The following is a 16607-nucleotide window of genomic DNA, read 5'->3' on the forward strand; positions in this document are numbered from 1 at the left end:
CTCTTGGGCCTAACCCACATCCAGTTCTCTGGCACATCCTAGAACCTGTGTCCCCTTCGATTTCTGTTCTCTCTCCCCAGCTCTCCCTANATAGGATGTCTCCCCTCCCCCTACATACACACACCTTGGAGCCCTCCCCCCCCACCCCTGCTCTATGCCCAGTCCCCTCTTCCAATCACTTCCCTCCATCCATCAATCTTTGTTTCCCTTTCTGAGAAAGATTCAACCATCCTTCCTTGGACCCTCCTTGTTATTTGACTTCTTTGTGGCTGTTGATTATAGTATGGTTATCCTGTACTTTATGGCTAATATCCACTTACCAGTGAATACATATCATCATAACATACATTTCCTGTTTTCAGACAGGAACCTAGCATAATTGTCCTGTGAGAGGCTCCACCCAGCAGCCAATGGAAAGATATACAAAGACTCACAGCCAAACATTAGATGGAGCTTGCGGAGTCTTATGGAAGAGTTGGAGGAAGGATTGAGGGATCCAAAGAGGATAGGGACTGCACAGGAGGACCAACAGAGTCAATTAACCTGGACTCTTGTGGGCTCCCAGGGACTGAACTACCAACCAAAGAGCAAGTACAGACTGAACCTAGGCCTCCTGCATATCTGCAGCAAAAGAGCAGCTTGGTCTCCGTATGGCTTCCCCTAAAACTGGAGTAGGGGCTGTCCCTGAGCCTGTTGCCTGCCTGCCTGTGGATCCTACTCCCCTAAATGGGCAGCCTTGCATGACCTCAGTGGTAGAGGACACACTTAGTCCTGCAGGAACTTGATGTACATCAGGGGAAGGGATAACCCCCCTGGGTGATGCTCAGAGGGGGTTTCTCCTCAAAACTGAAAGGCAAGTTGGAACTGGGGGAGGTCTTGTGTAAAGGGGTACTGGGAGCAGAGTGGGGCTGATCCAGAGATGTAAAGTGAATAAATAAATAAATTAGAAAAAACCCAAAGGACTTAAAAAGGCAGAAATTAACATTACAACAAATTAGTACTGAATATATGCTAAACAAATTGACAAACTATTTTTCTAAACTTGATTTAAAAAAAACAACAACATCATATTTCTGACACTTTTGTCAGTAACCCTAAATTCTTTCTGCATTTGAATGTTAGATTGTATTCACTCACTGTTTGGCAGAATGTGTGCAAGCTCTCCATGCATCCAGTTCCTCAGAGAGATGCTCAATTTTTAATGGTACTGACACCACTCGTCGTTTTAAGAGCTGACTGAAACATGAGAAAGAATTGTCATCTCACATAACAGTAAAACATCAGACAATACAAACAAACTTTAACAAGTGAAATTTTATCTATAATGATTGTTCAATAGTGTGTGTGTGTGTGTACATACATTTATGTATATTTATGTATACATAGGCATATATGTGCTTACTTACATTATTATCTTTAAGTCCCTGGGAACTCTAAAATGCTCAAGACATGTGGTTGGAATAGTGACTCTAGTTAAGTGACCTGTGTAGTGTAGGGAGCATGGTGAGAGAAGACAAGCACTGCTGAACATCTGGAGTGAGACAGAATAGCTCATCAGGACCTTGACTTAAGTCTGGATAACAGAATATTATGGTACTATTAGAAGAATAAGAAAAGGACTAGATCTGAGAGGCTCATTTTACATCTGAGGATACTGAATTTAAGGCTGGAGTGCAGTGCGGGTTGTTACACTAGACTCACACATAAGGAGCTTTGAGATTAGATTGTGTCTGAACGTGAAAATGAGCTATCTCCAAAAGGATGACAGGCAAAGCTCAGAAGTAAGGTTCCTGTGCCAGTGATCTGGCTCACCAGCACCAGCACACATGCGCATGTGCACATACACACACACACACACACACACACTCACACTCACACACACACACATACACACTCACACTCACACACCATTTACAAATGAACCTTCTGTAGAACAAATACTAGAACGCAGAGAGGAGAATGCAGATAAGAAATGAGGCCAGAGGACAGGAGATAAGTGGAAAAGGGAAGTGTCAATTAAATAGAACATGGCAATGGCAAGTTGGACATTTAATGTATTAAGAAAATTAAGAAAATGAAAATAGGCTGTAGGACATAACAGGGAGCCATTATCACAAAGAAAGCCACGAGGACTGGAAAGATGGCTCAGTGTTTAAGGACACTGACTGCTCTTCCAAACAACCGGAGTTCGTATCCCAGCACCCACTTGACAGCTCACAATTGTCTGCAGCTCCAAGATCTGACACTCTCGTATAGACATACGTGCAGGCAAAACTCCAACACATATAAAGTAAATGTAAATAAAGGGAAAACCTCTAAAAGTGAGAACTTTTAAAGTTCTCTTTCTTATTTACTGAGTTCTCTTTAATGCAGGTGTATTCTCTCCTGCCTTACATACGGTAACTTTTGCTTTTATTCTTTGTTTGCCTTTTTGCTTCCTAGTTCCTCAGGTTGTCTCAGTTTAAATGTGGGTTGATGTGGAATTCTCCATGTAGTCCAGGCTGGCCTTGAACCAGCAAGAATTCCTTTACCTCAGGCATTCCATGCTGAGATTGCAAACATGAGCTGCCACTCTAGTGTTTTAGCTATTTATTGTTAATACTAACTTTTTTGTTTACTGAGACTAGATTTCTCTCTGCAGCCTTGGATGTCCGCAGACTTACTCTATAGACCAGGGCAGTCTCAAACTCAGAGATCCACCTGCCCCTGCCTCTGATGGTCTGCAATTAAAGGTGTGTGCCACCACCACCCAGCTTATTAATACTAATTTAAGAGAGCATTTTTCTCACACTTGTCATCAGTGAAGTCACACAAAATGGACAGATTCACCATTACTATAATGGTAGTGATACAGCCTACTGTTGAAGTACAGTTTGTTGCCTGTACAGAAGCAAACTTCCTTGAATATCTGGTGGTAACGCTTATTACTTAGGCTGTACTATGTAGCAGCAGCAACTTCTTTACCTGTTAGGAATAAGAAAGCCTTCCATTCCTCTCAAAGTCTCCTATCTTCTGTAAAAGATACTCAGAAAAATGTTTTTCCCTAGATGATAAGCATCAAGAATCAAAAGGTTGCACACACGACCATTTAGCAAGTTAATGGGCTTAGAAATTAATTTTCCGGAAATATTTTGCGAACTTGTTTATTCACTAAATCATACTCGTACAATGACGTGTGCCTTGCTAAGCAGAGAGATGGGTTAGAAATGGAGGGAGATCCCTTGGATCAGCTTTGGTCTTGTTTTTTTTTTTTTTTTTTTTTTTTTTAATGAAGTGAGTTAGGGATAACGGATAATGAGTGACGTTTAACAAGCTGTTAGAGAATGTAGATGTTTAGCTAACAGGTTATAAAACCCGATCTGTCGTGAATATAAAATGCTAACTTCTTTACTACTTATGAATGTCTTTCACTTGAATATTTCTGCCACAGAGATTGAGAGCTAATCTATAGGGCTTCCTGCATTTTAACAGTAGTGCTATGCAATGTTGGAAGTAAAGAGTAGGTGTGAGAGTGGATAGACTTTTAGAACACCATGAGGACCTGTGGACTGAAGTAGACCTTTATGATCCCCCTTTCCTGCCCTTTTATGTCCTCCCTAGACAGCAGGTATGTTATGTAGAGGGAAAGAGCTAAGAGTTCCAAAGTCAAAAAAAAAAGGGGGGGGGAGGATCCAGGTCTTTGGTGGAATTGCTGGACCACTTTATGAGATCTGGGATGCCTCTCTGATGTGTCCTGATAGGCAAACATCAACACATCCTATGTATTTAACTTTCCGTTAGCAGCTCTGTCGTTTGTAGCCTGGTGCATTCAGCATTCACGATTCATATACGTGATTTGCTGGAGAGCTCATGCTGAGTAAGCAAGTGGACTCACAGAATAATACATTCAGTGCTTACGACCTTCTTCGAGATTGTTTACCTTAGTAAAGGGAATTTCTCAGTAAAGTGTTTTCATTTTTACCTCGTGTACTCATAAAGCGAGGGAACAATGCTTTGATACTGTCTCCTGATAGCCAGCAAGGCACCAATGTAACCACATAATATAAGTAATTCATTTCGAGCCCTGAAATAGAATACATTTATTTTTAAACTTTACAATTTGAAGCATAGGACGTTATTCTCTTACATAATTTAAACATGTCTATTCATATTCTTATAGATGATACTTATAAAATACATTTAGAAAGTTTTATGTATTCATTAGCTAAAAATTAATTAATAATTCTTATTCCAAGTTATATATAGCATAAATTATAATTTAAAGCAACTGTCTTTACATAACATTTAGCTCCTGTCTGCTTGTACATATTTAATTCTTTTGTGTTTTAATGCTCGAACCTGAACCCGAGTTCTCACACAGAGCAAGCACCCTACTGTTCATAGTTAATTTGCACCCTGAGGCCACCCCTGCCTTTCTCTTCTTGGCATTTATTTCTAAGTTATTGCTTTTTATCAGATTTAGGAACTTATGACACATTATGTCGACTCTAGGAAAGGACCAGCGAAATCAGTTTTGTTTCCTGAGGGGTGAACTTGGCAGTATTCCAGGCTGTTTCATTGCAAATCTCTCTTAAAAATTAGCCTCAACTCTCTGAAGACTTTAAACTCCTAATGGTCCTTGAGTTTAAGGACGGTATCATTTTCTGTTTACTAGCACCTGTAAATCTCGCTCATTTAGGCTTAGAATGATTTTTATGTACAATAGATAGTGAATAAAGATGACCCTTAGTTTCTCATGAACACCGTGCCTATAACTGTCTACATGTTTTGAGCTCAGCCTTCTTTGAACAAAAGGGAAACTACAGACATGTATACATATAGACAAACACATGCTCGCTGTTGTTAATCGTTACTGTTCATTTCAAGTTCACTTTATTGTCCTCTCTGGTTATTATTGTCACAACAAAAGCAATAACGGAAAGTATAATTTGTTTTATAAGTTCAGCTACCTAAGATGATCCTATTTCTTCATTTGAACACCAAAACTGATATTGCCGTTTGAAATATTAGACTGAATGTTTCCATGTGTTGAAGAAAAGTACTTACTCAGTGCACGTATGTAAGAGTAATTTTTCAGTACGGATATAACTCATCAGGTCAAGCACAGGGTAAACAGTGTCTAGAGTCCAGTTTGAGTTGCTGATACATCCTGGAAAATAAAACCAAATGAAATGTAATTCCAATACAAATGTATTTTACATTGCAGTATAAAGTTTTGTTCATTCAATTTTTAACAATTACATAATCAACTCTTTGTCAGTTAATCATAGTTCTGTATTTTGTATCACAAACTATTGGTCCCTTCATGGTCTCTAGGTCTTCCCATAACATAAAATCAGGAGCTAAACCATGGTCTACACCAGTCATCTTTTTCCTTGTGAAACTTGGAGTGACTTGTGTTTGAACTTCAGGCAGATTATCAAGGTGAATGAAAATACCAAATGAACAAATAGATCTCAAATTCCAAACTACCAACTAGAAACTTACCTTTGACAAAGTCAATACCAATAGGAAGAGCCCTTTCAGGTTCCTGACTTAGTAAATAATACTTTATGGTTTCAAATACATTGCCATCTGCCCAGGCTGTTTCAGCCAGCTGAGTGCATTCTTCTGCAGGGGGTAGATTGCACTAAAAAATAATTTGTTGAAAGACAATGTTACTAAGATTCACATGGATCAAAGCCATACTATAAATGACAATTATTGCTACATTCTCTGTTTCACTTATTAAAGTTGCCCCAAATATGTGTGAATGCAATCCTTTATAAATGAAATTATGTATGGAAATACCTATAAGATCAAAGAATGAAGGTGAGGTCATTGGCTTATAAATTAGTTGATTTTTACCACACAAACACTTAATAAACAAGTAGAACTAAATTTTTCTGATCATAATGCTGTTCTCAGTGCACACTAGTGCTGCTCAGCAAAAGCAAAAATAAAACAAAACAAGCCCACATTGAAGTCAGCTGTTCTAGAGTAAATATATAATGCAGACATTGTCAAAAGTACATTAAATGTAACAAGTACAAAACTATATCATCATACATTCTCTTCTCTACAACAGAAACTAGCCTTTGAGGCAAAAGGACCCTATTCCAAAAAGGCCAAACCTATATAGGTTCTAAAGCTTGACAGTTTAAAATGCACAGTGTGGGAAGTCTGGGTCTCCAAAATTTCATTATTACAAAATGAAAAACAATGCTCATTAATATGAAAAATAGACCTTTCTGTGGAAATGGAAATTATACCATCTTATATAAAGAATGTATCATGAAGAAGAAAAATGAAGTTGTGTTCTTTCCATTATATAGATTGAATGAATTACCGTGTATATAACTAAAATGTATGTAAAATATACATAAAATAATTAAAGATAAAAATGAAAGTGACATCTGAACAGTTCCAACAACACTTGGCAGTTCAATGTAGATGATGGAAATCACATAGACTTTATCCTTAGATAAAGAGCTACAAACAATTAATAGCTGCTAGGATAAGAAGAACTAGTCTTCTCCAGCTATGAGGCACAGACAGGATAGTCAATACCAGACTACCCTAGAAACGTATTTACATGTAGGCAACACTGTGGAGACTATGCAAGTGGTATTTATATGTTTATCCCTCTATAGGTATACGGAACAATGATGGTTAAAGAACAGAAAGCTGTGAATTTGGAAAGGAGGTATTATGGGAGGGGTAGGATTGGGCAAAGGATGTGATAATATTTTAAATAAATTTTAAGAATACTGAAGCTTACTCCTAAGTAACATAGTAGATTATTGGTTTAAAATATATTTATTAATGAAATAATTAAATAGTTCCACTTTTCTTATTGTTTAAAAATTAAGTAGGCTGAATAGTTTAGGTATCTCCCTCTGAAAAGCTTTATTAAGAATCGTGTGTGTGTGTGTGTGTGTGTGTGTGTGTGTGTGTGTAATATATATCTGTTACTATAGCTTTGTCATTATTTTAACTCACTGAAAACTCAAACAGGATACCTATTATACCTGGATTGAAAATTATGCATAAGAATAATAAAAAGTGATTGCCAATGAAATGTCATTCCTATCCTATCATGAAATTTCTCAAATAGGTTAATAATGTGTTTGGCTGTGCTTTGACTTGGGTATTTATTATTACCTTAAAAAGTTTTTAGAGTTGTTAACAACTTCACAATCACTAGTTTTCTGAAGAACAACTAATAAATCCCTATCAAAGATTCTAATCATATCTTTTAGAATGTGCAACGAATATTGGTTGCATTCATGGCCCTATTATTTCCATGAGAAGGAGAAAGGCTGACCCTGCACTCTATAGCTCAGAGTCACAGGAAGAGGGGGGAGAAAGTGAGTTCTGTTTTCCTGCATAGCAAGGTGGTTACAGTTAATAACAGTGTATCCTTCAAAACACCTTAAAGAAAGGATTTTTAAGTGATTTTACCTCAAAGGCAATAAACATTTGTGGTGGTGGGTGTGGAAGTTCCTCTGATTTGAATTAATACATGTATGTCTCAAAATGTCACATTATGACCTGTAAATACATGATTTTGTTTTGTTGATTTAAATAAGCCAGGATGTATAAACTTAGGTGGGGCATTTCTCCTCCCTATCCCTGCAGGATAACAGCAGATCTTCCTGCATATGAGACTGTTAGCTAACATATATTAAACACTACACAATGTATATCAAGACAAGGGTCCTTTGATTCTTTCACATGTATCTTTTACTAAGAGTTTCTACTGGTGTCTACAAAAATAAAACACAGATAACTGTTATTTCAAAGATTTTGCTTTTCATTAGATTTTTATTATATTTTTATGTATTTGTTTTGTGTGTACTATATGAGACATAGCACACTTGTGGAGGTCAGAGGGCAACTTGTATGTAACATTTTACTCCTTCTGCCGTATGGGAAACAGCGATTGAATTCAGATAATTAGAAATGAGGAGAGGCACCCTTACCCACTAATCCGTTTCCACAGTGCCCATAGCAAAATTGAGACAGGAATTCAGATAACAGAAAGGGTATAAGGAATAATTGAAAATCTCCTGTAATGTCACAAATTACTTTTGGAACTGAGGATATCATCCTTAGTGAGACAACCCAATCACAAAAGAACTCACTAGATATGCACTCACTGATAAGTCCAGAAACCTAGAATACCCAAGATACAATTTGCAAAACACAAGAAAACCAAGAAGAAGGAAGTCCAACATGTAGATACTTCATTCCTCCCTAGAATAGGGAACAAAATACCCATGAAAGGAATTACAGAGATAAAATTTAGAGCTAAGATAAAAGGATGGACTATCCAGAGACTACTCTACCCGGGGATCCATCCCATCATCAGCCACCAAACCCAGACACTATTGCACATGCCAGCAAGATTTTGATAAGGGACCCTCATATAGTGGCCTCTTTTGAGGCTATGCCAGTGCCTGGCAAACACAGAAGTGGATGCTCACAGTCAGCTATTGGATGGAACACAGGACCCCAATGGAGGAGCTAGAGAAAGTACTCAAGGAGCTGAAGGGGGCTGCAACCCTATAAGTGGAACAACAATATGAACTAACCAGTACCCCCTGAGCTTGTGTCTCTAGCTGCATATGTAGCAGAAGATGACCTAATCAGCCATCATTGGGAAGAGAGGCCCCTTGGTCTTGCAAACTTTATATGCCCCAGTACAGGGGAATGCCAGGGCCAAGAAGTAGGAGTGGGTGGTTAGGGGAGCTGGGGTGGGAAGAGGGTATAGGGAACTTTTGGGATAGCATTTGAAATGTAAATAAAGAAAATATCTAATTAAAAAAAGAAAAAAATTTCCATAATAACAGATACAATTTATGCCAAAACACATCTATACTTGCTGAGGGCCATGCAGGAAAGATGACAAATGGCTTTAGAAATCATGGAATGCAGCTCACGGGTCACCATAATTTCGGTGTGGCACAATCCCAAGGACTAGGTGTCCTGAGAACTTTATGCTGTTATAAAGTTCTGCTCTGCTTGCTGCCCTCACATCCCTCTTAAGAATTATATGAAAACTCTAATAGGGCTTCCACTCTGTTACTGGGCAGTATCTCTGGCACTCACAACAATAATGCTTGATCTCTTTCTGGCATTGCTGCTGGGGCAGATTAATGATTCTATTACCACCCTAGAGAAGAACTTAGAGATATAGATGGTCAGCAATGACCACCACCCTTAGAAAATATTTCGAAAAAATAAAATTGCTAGTGAAGCAAGGTTGAGATGTTATTACAACTGGCTCAGACGTAAAAAATCTTAGGGAACAACATGAAGTTCAGACAGGCTCTCTTATTAGTTAAGCTAGGAACTATGTGTAGTCAGGGAATAAGAACAAGGGCAGCACAGGCTGATGTGACTCTCACTGAGGCTGGACTAGTCATGAGTGATTTCGTACACCCATTTTTGCCCTCAGCTTCCCTATATGATTTATTAAGAACTGCTGATGAGTAGATATGCATTTTGAGAATTTAATGTAGATATGACTAATTTTTATATAAAGTTTAGATTTGCAATTCTTTTAAGATTCTTACTAGATTACTTTTAAAGATAAATAATAAAATAATTCCTTCTTTCTTTGTAACTGCAAATTGCCACCTGTCAGTAAGAGAAACTCCAGAGCTGAAGATAGGATGACTCCTGAAGCTTGCCCTCACACTCACAAACACACAAATAAGGCAGTTAATATAGAGTTCTAACTTGTACAGAAACCGCAGATCCAAAGTAGAACCATAGAAAGGACTATGGGTTGACCAGACATTTTGGGGATGAAATTCTCATTCCATCTTTAATTTGTGTAGATTCCTTACTTCTCTGTTTTTCCTTTCTTTGTAAAATTTGGGCTTGCATCTAGAAGTCATTAAACATTCTTTCTTTTGGTTATTATCACTTTTGTTGAATTAACAGGAATTCCCAGAAAGCCATTATTAAATTTTGGGCATAAGTTTCTATTTAAATAAACCAAAAATTACTAAAATCATAGCATTTCATTCCAGACCAGGTCATTAATATATCATCAGCTACCTTCTTGTGAAGGTCATTTATTTCTTCGATGCACCCAGGGTAGAAGGCACAGAGTTTTACTAAGTGGATTTCGCTATCAGGAGTCATCAGGAGAAGATCAACTGCCAGGTTCCTGTTTGTATAACAAAGGGGAAAACTCCACTGAGTCAATGATCCAAAAATAGATCCACAACTGGTAAAAAAAAAAAAAAAAAAAAAAGGAGACACACTCTACCACCCTGGCTTATCCATCTACAATGCTTATTTGGTTATTTATATCACACCGTTTCAAGTATGGGTTGTAGAAAGCACAAAAGTTTTTAAAATGCCAAATCTGTGTAACTTACATTCCTAAATTATAGCACTCAATTTTATCCTTAGAGAATAATCTTCTACCAGACTAAGCAGTTGTAAATAGGATCTTGGAGAAAATGCTAAGGTAAAGTGAAGGCTAACACACTTCACCTTTTTGTCATTCTTCTCAACAGAAGAAAGTTATATGAACCTATACTCTGACAGTAGTGTGTGTGTGTGGTATGTGTGTATGTGCGTGTGCGCATAGTCTTTCCATCACGGAATTGAACTCAGCTCATCATATTTATACAAGCCTTTTTATCTGCTGAGTCATATTCCCACTCCTAATAATATTTTTAAATTAATGTCCTTGAGGATACAGGATTGCATTCTGATTTTATTCTTTGAAAACAATTATACTAAAACTATATTAAAACTTCCAACAACTGCAAATAAAACCTGACTTGTCCCCATAAACCATATACTGATATAGAAAGAAAATTATTGAGGGTTGCTGATTATATTCATTGTTCATTTCACTGTTTCTTTAAAATTGAGTACATTATTGTGTACTCAATAACAAAACATAGGCCACCTAAACCATCTAAACTTACATTTCATTATTAGAATGTGGTATATTTTGCTTAGCAGAGTTAATTAACTTATAGCATTTTACAAAGCCATAGTTAGTACAACTTTTTTCTGTACAACTTTTAAGTATAAAGCCATTCAGTTAAGCTATAAAAACTATTTGTATTGTTGTATGCATATGTTCTTATTTCTTACAAATTATATAACTTACATATACAAATTGGAATATTGCAAAACCAAATAGTATGGGAGTGGTTTCAAACAGTTAAAATTGCGTGAAGCTTTACAGTAACATGTTAATAAGAACAAAACTAGCCAGTACCTGTATACAACAGATGGGAAGCTGGAGAGAAGACATTGAATGTGAATATCAGACAAACATCATGAATCCCAGGAAGTAAACAAAACTGCACTGGTAAAAGTAAAATACACGAACCACTGAACTGTTTTCATTTACAAAATAATGACTAGCTTCCATAAACTAAATAATTATTAATTTTTAATGGTACGATTCCAATAGCTATACATGAATTTCTTGTGAAAATTATCATACTTCATGGAATATTCTCTGGCATTTGCAAAGGATAAGTATATCTGGAGGAGTCACCAGGTGAGGGAAGTGTGATTTTATTAGAAGAAAGAATGACAGATATTAGCTGATTGAAATAATTTAAACACATGGATAAAACAATAATGACTAGCAATTAGCAACCATTTCATCTTTAATTTTTTTCAAATATATATATTTTACTTTTTGAAATTAGAATTGCATTATTTATACCTTTTCCTCAATACGATCCTCCCATGCATTCCTTCCTTTTCTCAAACTCATGCCCTCTTTGTGTTTCTTCTTACATGTATACATCTATAATTCTAAATTCACAACTACAACTTCTCCATCCATATGAGGTTACAAACACACACACACACACTATATATATATATATATATATATATATATATATATTCTCTATATATCTACATATATACATACACATATATGTATATATACATGGAAGCATGGAATCAGCCACATTTTTAAAGAGATGGTTTGGGTTACATTTTGAACTTTTTGATTGGCCATGATAGAACAATTACATAGTTAATTACTGTAGGTTTTTGAGAAGGATGGGAGTCATCTGAAACTCTCAGAGGACAGTTTGATACTGGAAACATCTGAGTCTAACACAGGGTACCACTATATTTTGTTAGTGGAGAGTGCTCCTAAATCACTATAAGACATGAGTAAACCGGAATCATGATGATCATAGTTCACTATCAAATTCCAAGATCTGGAAAAGAGTAGAATGTTTTCAAGGGGGGCAGTGATGCACTTTAGCAGTTAAGGGCACATACTTAATAGCTACCTTTTTACTTTGGATTATGATCCAGTGAGTCTCCTGACAAAGCATTATCTGCCTCACAGGACCCAGTAGTTCATGACATATAAACTATTTAAACTATTGGTTGGCACCCAGTAAGAAGTTCAAACTTGTTAGCTGCATCCAAGTCATCAGCATCACCACCGCCACCATCATCATCACCACCATTACCATCATCATCGCATGCTATGGTGACCAACAAAGCCCCATCTTCCCAGATTGTTCACATGAGGTGTGGACTAGGGAGAGCGCAAGGTCCTCATTAAAACGTTTAGATACTTGCCAGGACTTATGTATTTCAGAGAAAGAGAAGTAAAATTTTGAAGACTTATATTTACTTTTCAATTTTACATGAAGGTTTTGTGCTTAAATGTAAGTATGTATACCATGCATGTACAGGTGCTCACAAAGGCCAGAAGGGGGCACTGAAGCTGGAGTTAAAGGTAGTTGTAAGCTTCCTGACACATGAGTTGGCAACTGAACCCATGCTGTCTGTAAGAGGAACAAGTACTCATAACTGCTAGGTCATCTCTCTAACTTCAAAACAAAACAAAACAAAACAAAACAAAACAAAACAAAACACTCTGTAGTCAACGTTTGTCAATAAGTTGAGTGACAGCTAAAAGTGCCTACAGGTTGTCCGTCCTTAAGACTGAGGTGATGGAGAACTGAATAAGAATTTCCATTTAACCCCTTGGAAGATCTACCTCTTGAAAGTACAGAGTTTGAACAAGGATGACTCTAAGATTTCAGCAAGGTAATTTTGTTTCTTGACCTTGAAGTAAGACAAAAGCTATGACAATAATAGGAGGGGATGTGAAAAATGTACCATGTATTGTCTTGTGATATGTTAACATTTGAAGCATTACACAATTATAACCAGGCTACCTCAGAAAGGGTCAGGATAGATTTCATTACCCTGCCACAGTTTTCTCACAATGATATCTCAAATATATATATATATATATATATATATATATATATATATATATACACACAGATAAATGGCACAGATATTATAGATATAAAGTGACATAATCACACATGCTATATTCTTCACATCTTTTCAAAAGCGGTTCATAGCATTCTAAAATGCATGCCACAACTGTGAAATTACTCTTTCGATTAAAAGTTTCTTACCACATTGGAATCATCATGCATTTTGTCGCCAGTAATTGCAGGGCATAATGCATTGCTGGGGCTGCGGGTTCTCCTAGGACAGTGCCCACTGAGACTGCCAGCTCTAGTTCATTCCCACGGATCAGGTATGCCATAGCAAGCTTGTTTGTAGGAAAAACAGTTCCTTCAGTTGCACAGATGCTTGGTGGTCATTCTCATTCAAGCTCATAAGCAGATAAACTAACATTACCATAGGTACTCATTTTTCTTAAATATACTGAATACAATACTTCAATAAAGAACCTATGCAAAAATAGTTTTAATTTTCAGATGGGAAATTGATGCTGACTATGGGACTTATTATGCAACTTAGAATTGAAATATCTTACAATTCATTTTCTATAGCGCTAGTTAATAGAACCAATAGCAGTTATGAGAACATGTCATCTAGTCCCCAGCACAGGGAAACATGAAATCTTAAAAGCTTCTTATAGATTATGTAACAGTAGTAAATTATTGCCTATGTTGTTACAAATATTTACCTGGTTAAAAATAGATAAAACATGAAAGCATATACTGACTAGTATATATGTGTGATAATTCTCCAAGAGACTTGGAGGCATGCAACACCAGAGCCAATCTGATCTCCCCCACCTCCATCAAACACCACAATACATCTGAGAACTCTTCAGCGATATGCATCACTTTGGAGTGTTGTACCTCAATATCATCTACTGCGAGATGGCAGCACGCAGCCAACACAGCTCGGCCATCCTGAAAATACCATTCGGCCAGCTCATTTATGACTTTGTGTAAGAGTCTAGAAAGAAAAAGAAAAGAAAAAGTATTCAATATCAACTTAGTAATTCTATCATAAATGTGAATTAATGCCATTTTGCACCCTTGTTTTATATTAAAACCCGATTTAAAGTTGTATTCAGTAGACCAGCCTTTCAGAAAGTATGGTATAAAGCTCTTCCCTCTTTGTCTCTCTATGTGTCAACAGAAAGGCTTTTGTTGTTGTTGGATCCAGCACAGCCTTGGTGGGGACAGAATGACATGGCCCCTGCCTCTAGGACAGGGTAAGCAGGTGTGGCCCTCCAGGAGTGTCGATGGCTGCCATTGGCTTAAGGCTTATTTGCAAAACAATGTACATATTTTTATGTTCCTCCAAGGAACATCCTCCCTGTTAACATTCATAACTCCATGATAATCAGAGACAGCATGAGTCTGGAGATGAGAGTGTAGCTAATGTCTTAGCAAAGTAGTAAAGGTTGAAACCTACAAAACAGCACTTAAGGATGTGGAAAAAGAACTCTAGAAACATGAGTTAAATGTATATATAATTTCTCAACTATGTACAAAATAAGGGTGCAATATGAATTATATGATCAGCTTCATGAATCTAAAGGAACAGAGGTGACTACACTATGAGCCAACTTGTCTGAAAGATACTAAGGAAGGAGATAAAAATACATAGGGAGTGGAGATCACAGGAGATCCCACCCAGCTACGTATTTTTGTTTGTGTTTACAAAGGCAGACAGGTTCTTGAGTTCAAGGCTAGCCTAGGGCAGAGGTGATTTAGGTCCAGGTATGGTAGAAATGGTAGTTTCAGGATGGGTCTCACCCAGCTAGTTTATTGTCTGTGCTTAAAAGTGGCTGTCAGCTCTCTAAATTCCTTTGCAATGTTAAAGGAAAATGTGTGCTTGCTGTCTCCTAAGAATTAAGAGACTGGGATCACCGAATGCTGATTCCTAGGATAATCAAAGGAAATCTGGAGTAAATGACTGAATTGCTATGTAAAATGAAGGGCTGGGCTTATGATCTGCAGGAAATGAGCTCTTCAGAAAATTTTTTGAGTTAGCGAAAGAGAGCTGCTTTGAGAACTGTCTTGAGCAGAATAAAAAGAGAGAGCTGTTTGGAGATCTCGAGAGAGAAAACAGATCAGAAAGAAAGCAAGCAAAGCAGAGAAAAAGCAGGCTGGCAAGCTGTCTCTCTCAGAGCATAGCTTGGACCCATGACTTGACTTCGAGTTGTTAGTCTCACAGTTCCTAGACACCCCTTCCTCAGAACCCCTCACTAAGCTGAGGCTGGTGCTTGGCATGTTGTTTGTTATTCTGCATTGGATAATTTGTAAGAGGTATAGGTTGACTTTACAAAAATCAAGGTTGAAATGACACTTTTCAAATTTTATTTAATATCCATAATGTGGCATGTACATATCTAACATTCCAAGTTTAGAACAACAACAACAACAACAACAACAAAAAGCCAAAGAACACCAGCTAAGACACATAGAGAAGGATGTGTTTAACATTTCACAATTGTTTGCTACATGGCGTATAGCCTCAAAAAAAAAAAAAATGTTCTGGAAAGTAATAGAAACTGATAGAAGAGTCATAGGAAAGACGGATAAGCAAAATAATCTAAGGAAAAAGTTGAAAGTCTACAAAATTTTAAGTTGTAACTTTTTGCAAACAAGTATTTGATTTCTTCTTTAAAAATAACACATGGTATTCTAGGCACTGACATTTGCAAAAAGGGGGTTACCTGGAGGTCTTTGATAGCATGTACTCTGCTTCTTACAGCAAAGCCTAAAACTCTTCCTGTTTTCAAAGCAGTTAGGTGTCCCCATTGGTCTCCCCCTGGAAGCTCAATGAGTGTGTGGAGGCTGTGTCTACCTGTCCAGCAGTTTTCATTCATAGGCATGGATTTTTTTGTCATGGAACTAGAGGACAGCAGCGGATACATTCGAGACTAGACATCAAGTGCTCATTTCAGAAAAGAAGGCTGAACTACCACACCTTCAACACTTCTAAAGGGAAAACAACCATAAAACAATGGTGTGAAACATCACTCACTCATTAAAGTCTTCTTTGTGGATATCATCAGAGTTTGAAGCTCCTTTTGGTGTAGAAACATGTACGTTTTGCATATTTCCCTCACAGGCAGCCTAGAATACAGTTGGAGATTTAATTAATCATTCGCTAATACTGATAACCAACATCAGGTTAATTTTTGGAAGATGACATACTTACTACCCACCCATGTAAGAGTGTGTGTGTGTGTGTGTGTGTGTGTGTGTGTGTGTATCTGTATGTGTGTGTGTGCATCTATGTGTATGGGCGTGTGTGTGTATGTGTGTGTACATGTATGTGTACGTGTGCGTGTGTATGTGTGTGTGTGTGTG

The 16607-nt window shown here is 37.3% G+C and overlaps 1 protein-coding gene across 4 annotated transcripts in view; it reads right to left on the minus strand.

The window, feature by feature from the left end:
* Window positions 1-16607, minus strand: part of Wdr17 (WD repeat domain 17) — an 85318-nt gene that overhangs the window by 4775 nt on the left and 63936 nt on the right. For all 4 annotated transcript variants that reach the window (XM_029531888.1, XM_029531889.1, XM_029531886.1 and 1 more), the window contains 8 exons: window positions 16279-16370; window positions 14136-14235; window positions 13437-13576; window positions 10051-10162; window positions 5488-5629; window positions 5047-5149; window positions 3962-4063; window positions 1138-1236 (listed from right to left, as the gene is read on the minus strand). In XM_029531888.1, coding sequence (XP_029387748.1) covers window positions 1138-1236; window positions 3962-4063; window positions 5047-5149; window positions 5488-5629; window positions 10051-10162; window positions 13437-13576; window positions 14136-14235; window positions 16279-16370 — 890 coding nt within the window. The remainder of the gene's footprint in view (window positions 1-1137; window positions 1237-3961; window positions 4064-5046; window positions 5150-5487; window positions 5630-10050; window positions 10163-13436; window positions 13577-14135; window positions 14236-16278; window positions 16371-16607) is intronic.

Source organism: Mus pahari, chromosome 19 (assembly GCF_900095145.1).
Source record: "Mus pahari chromosome 19, PAHARI_EIJ_v1.1, whole genome shotgun sequence".
Taxonomy (NCBI): domain Eukaryota; kingdom Metazoa; phylum Chordata; class Mammalia; order Rodentia; family Muridae; genus Mus; species Mus pahari.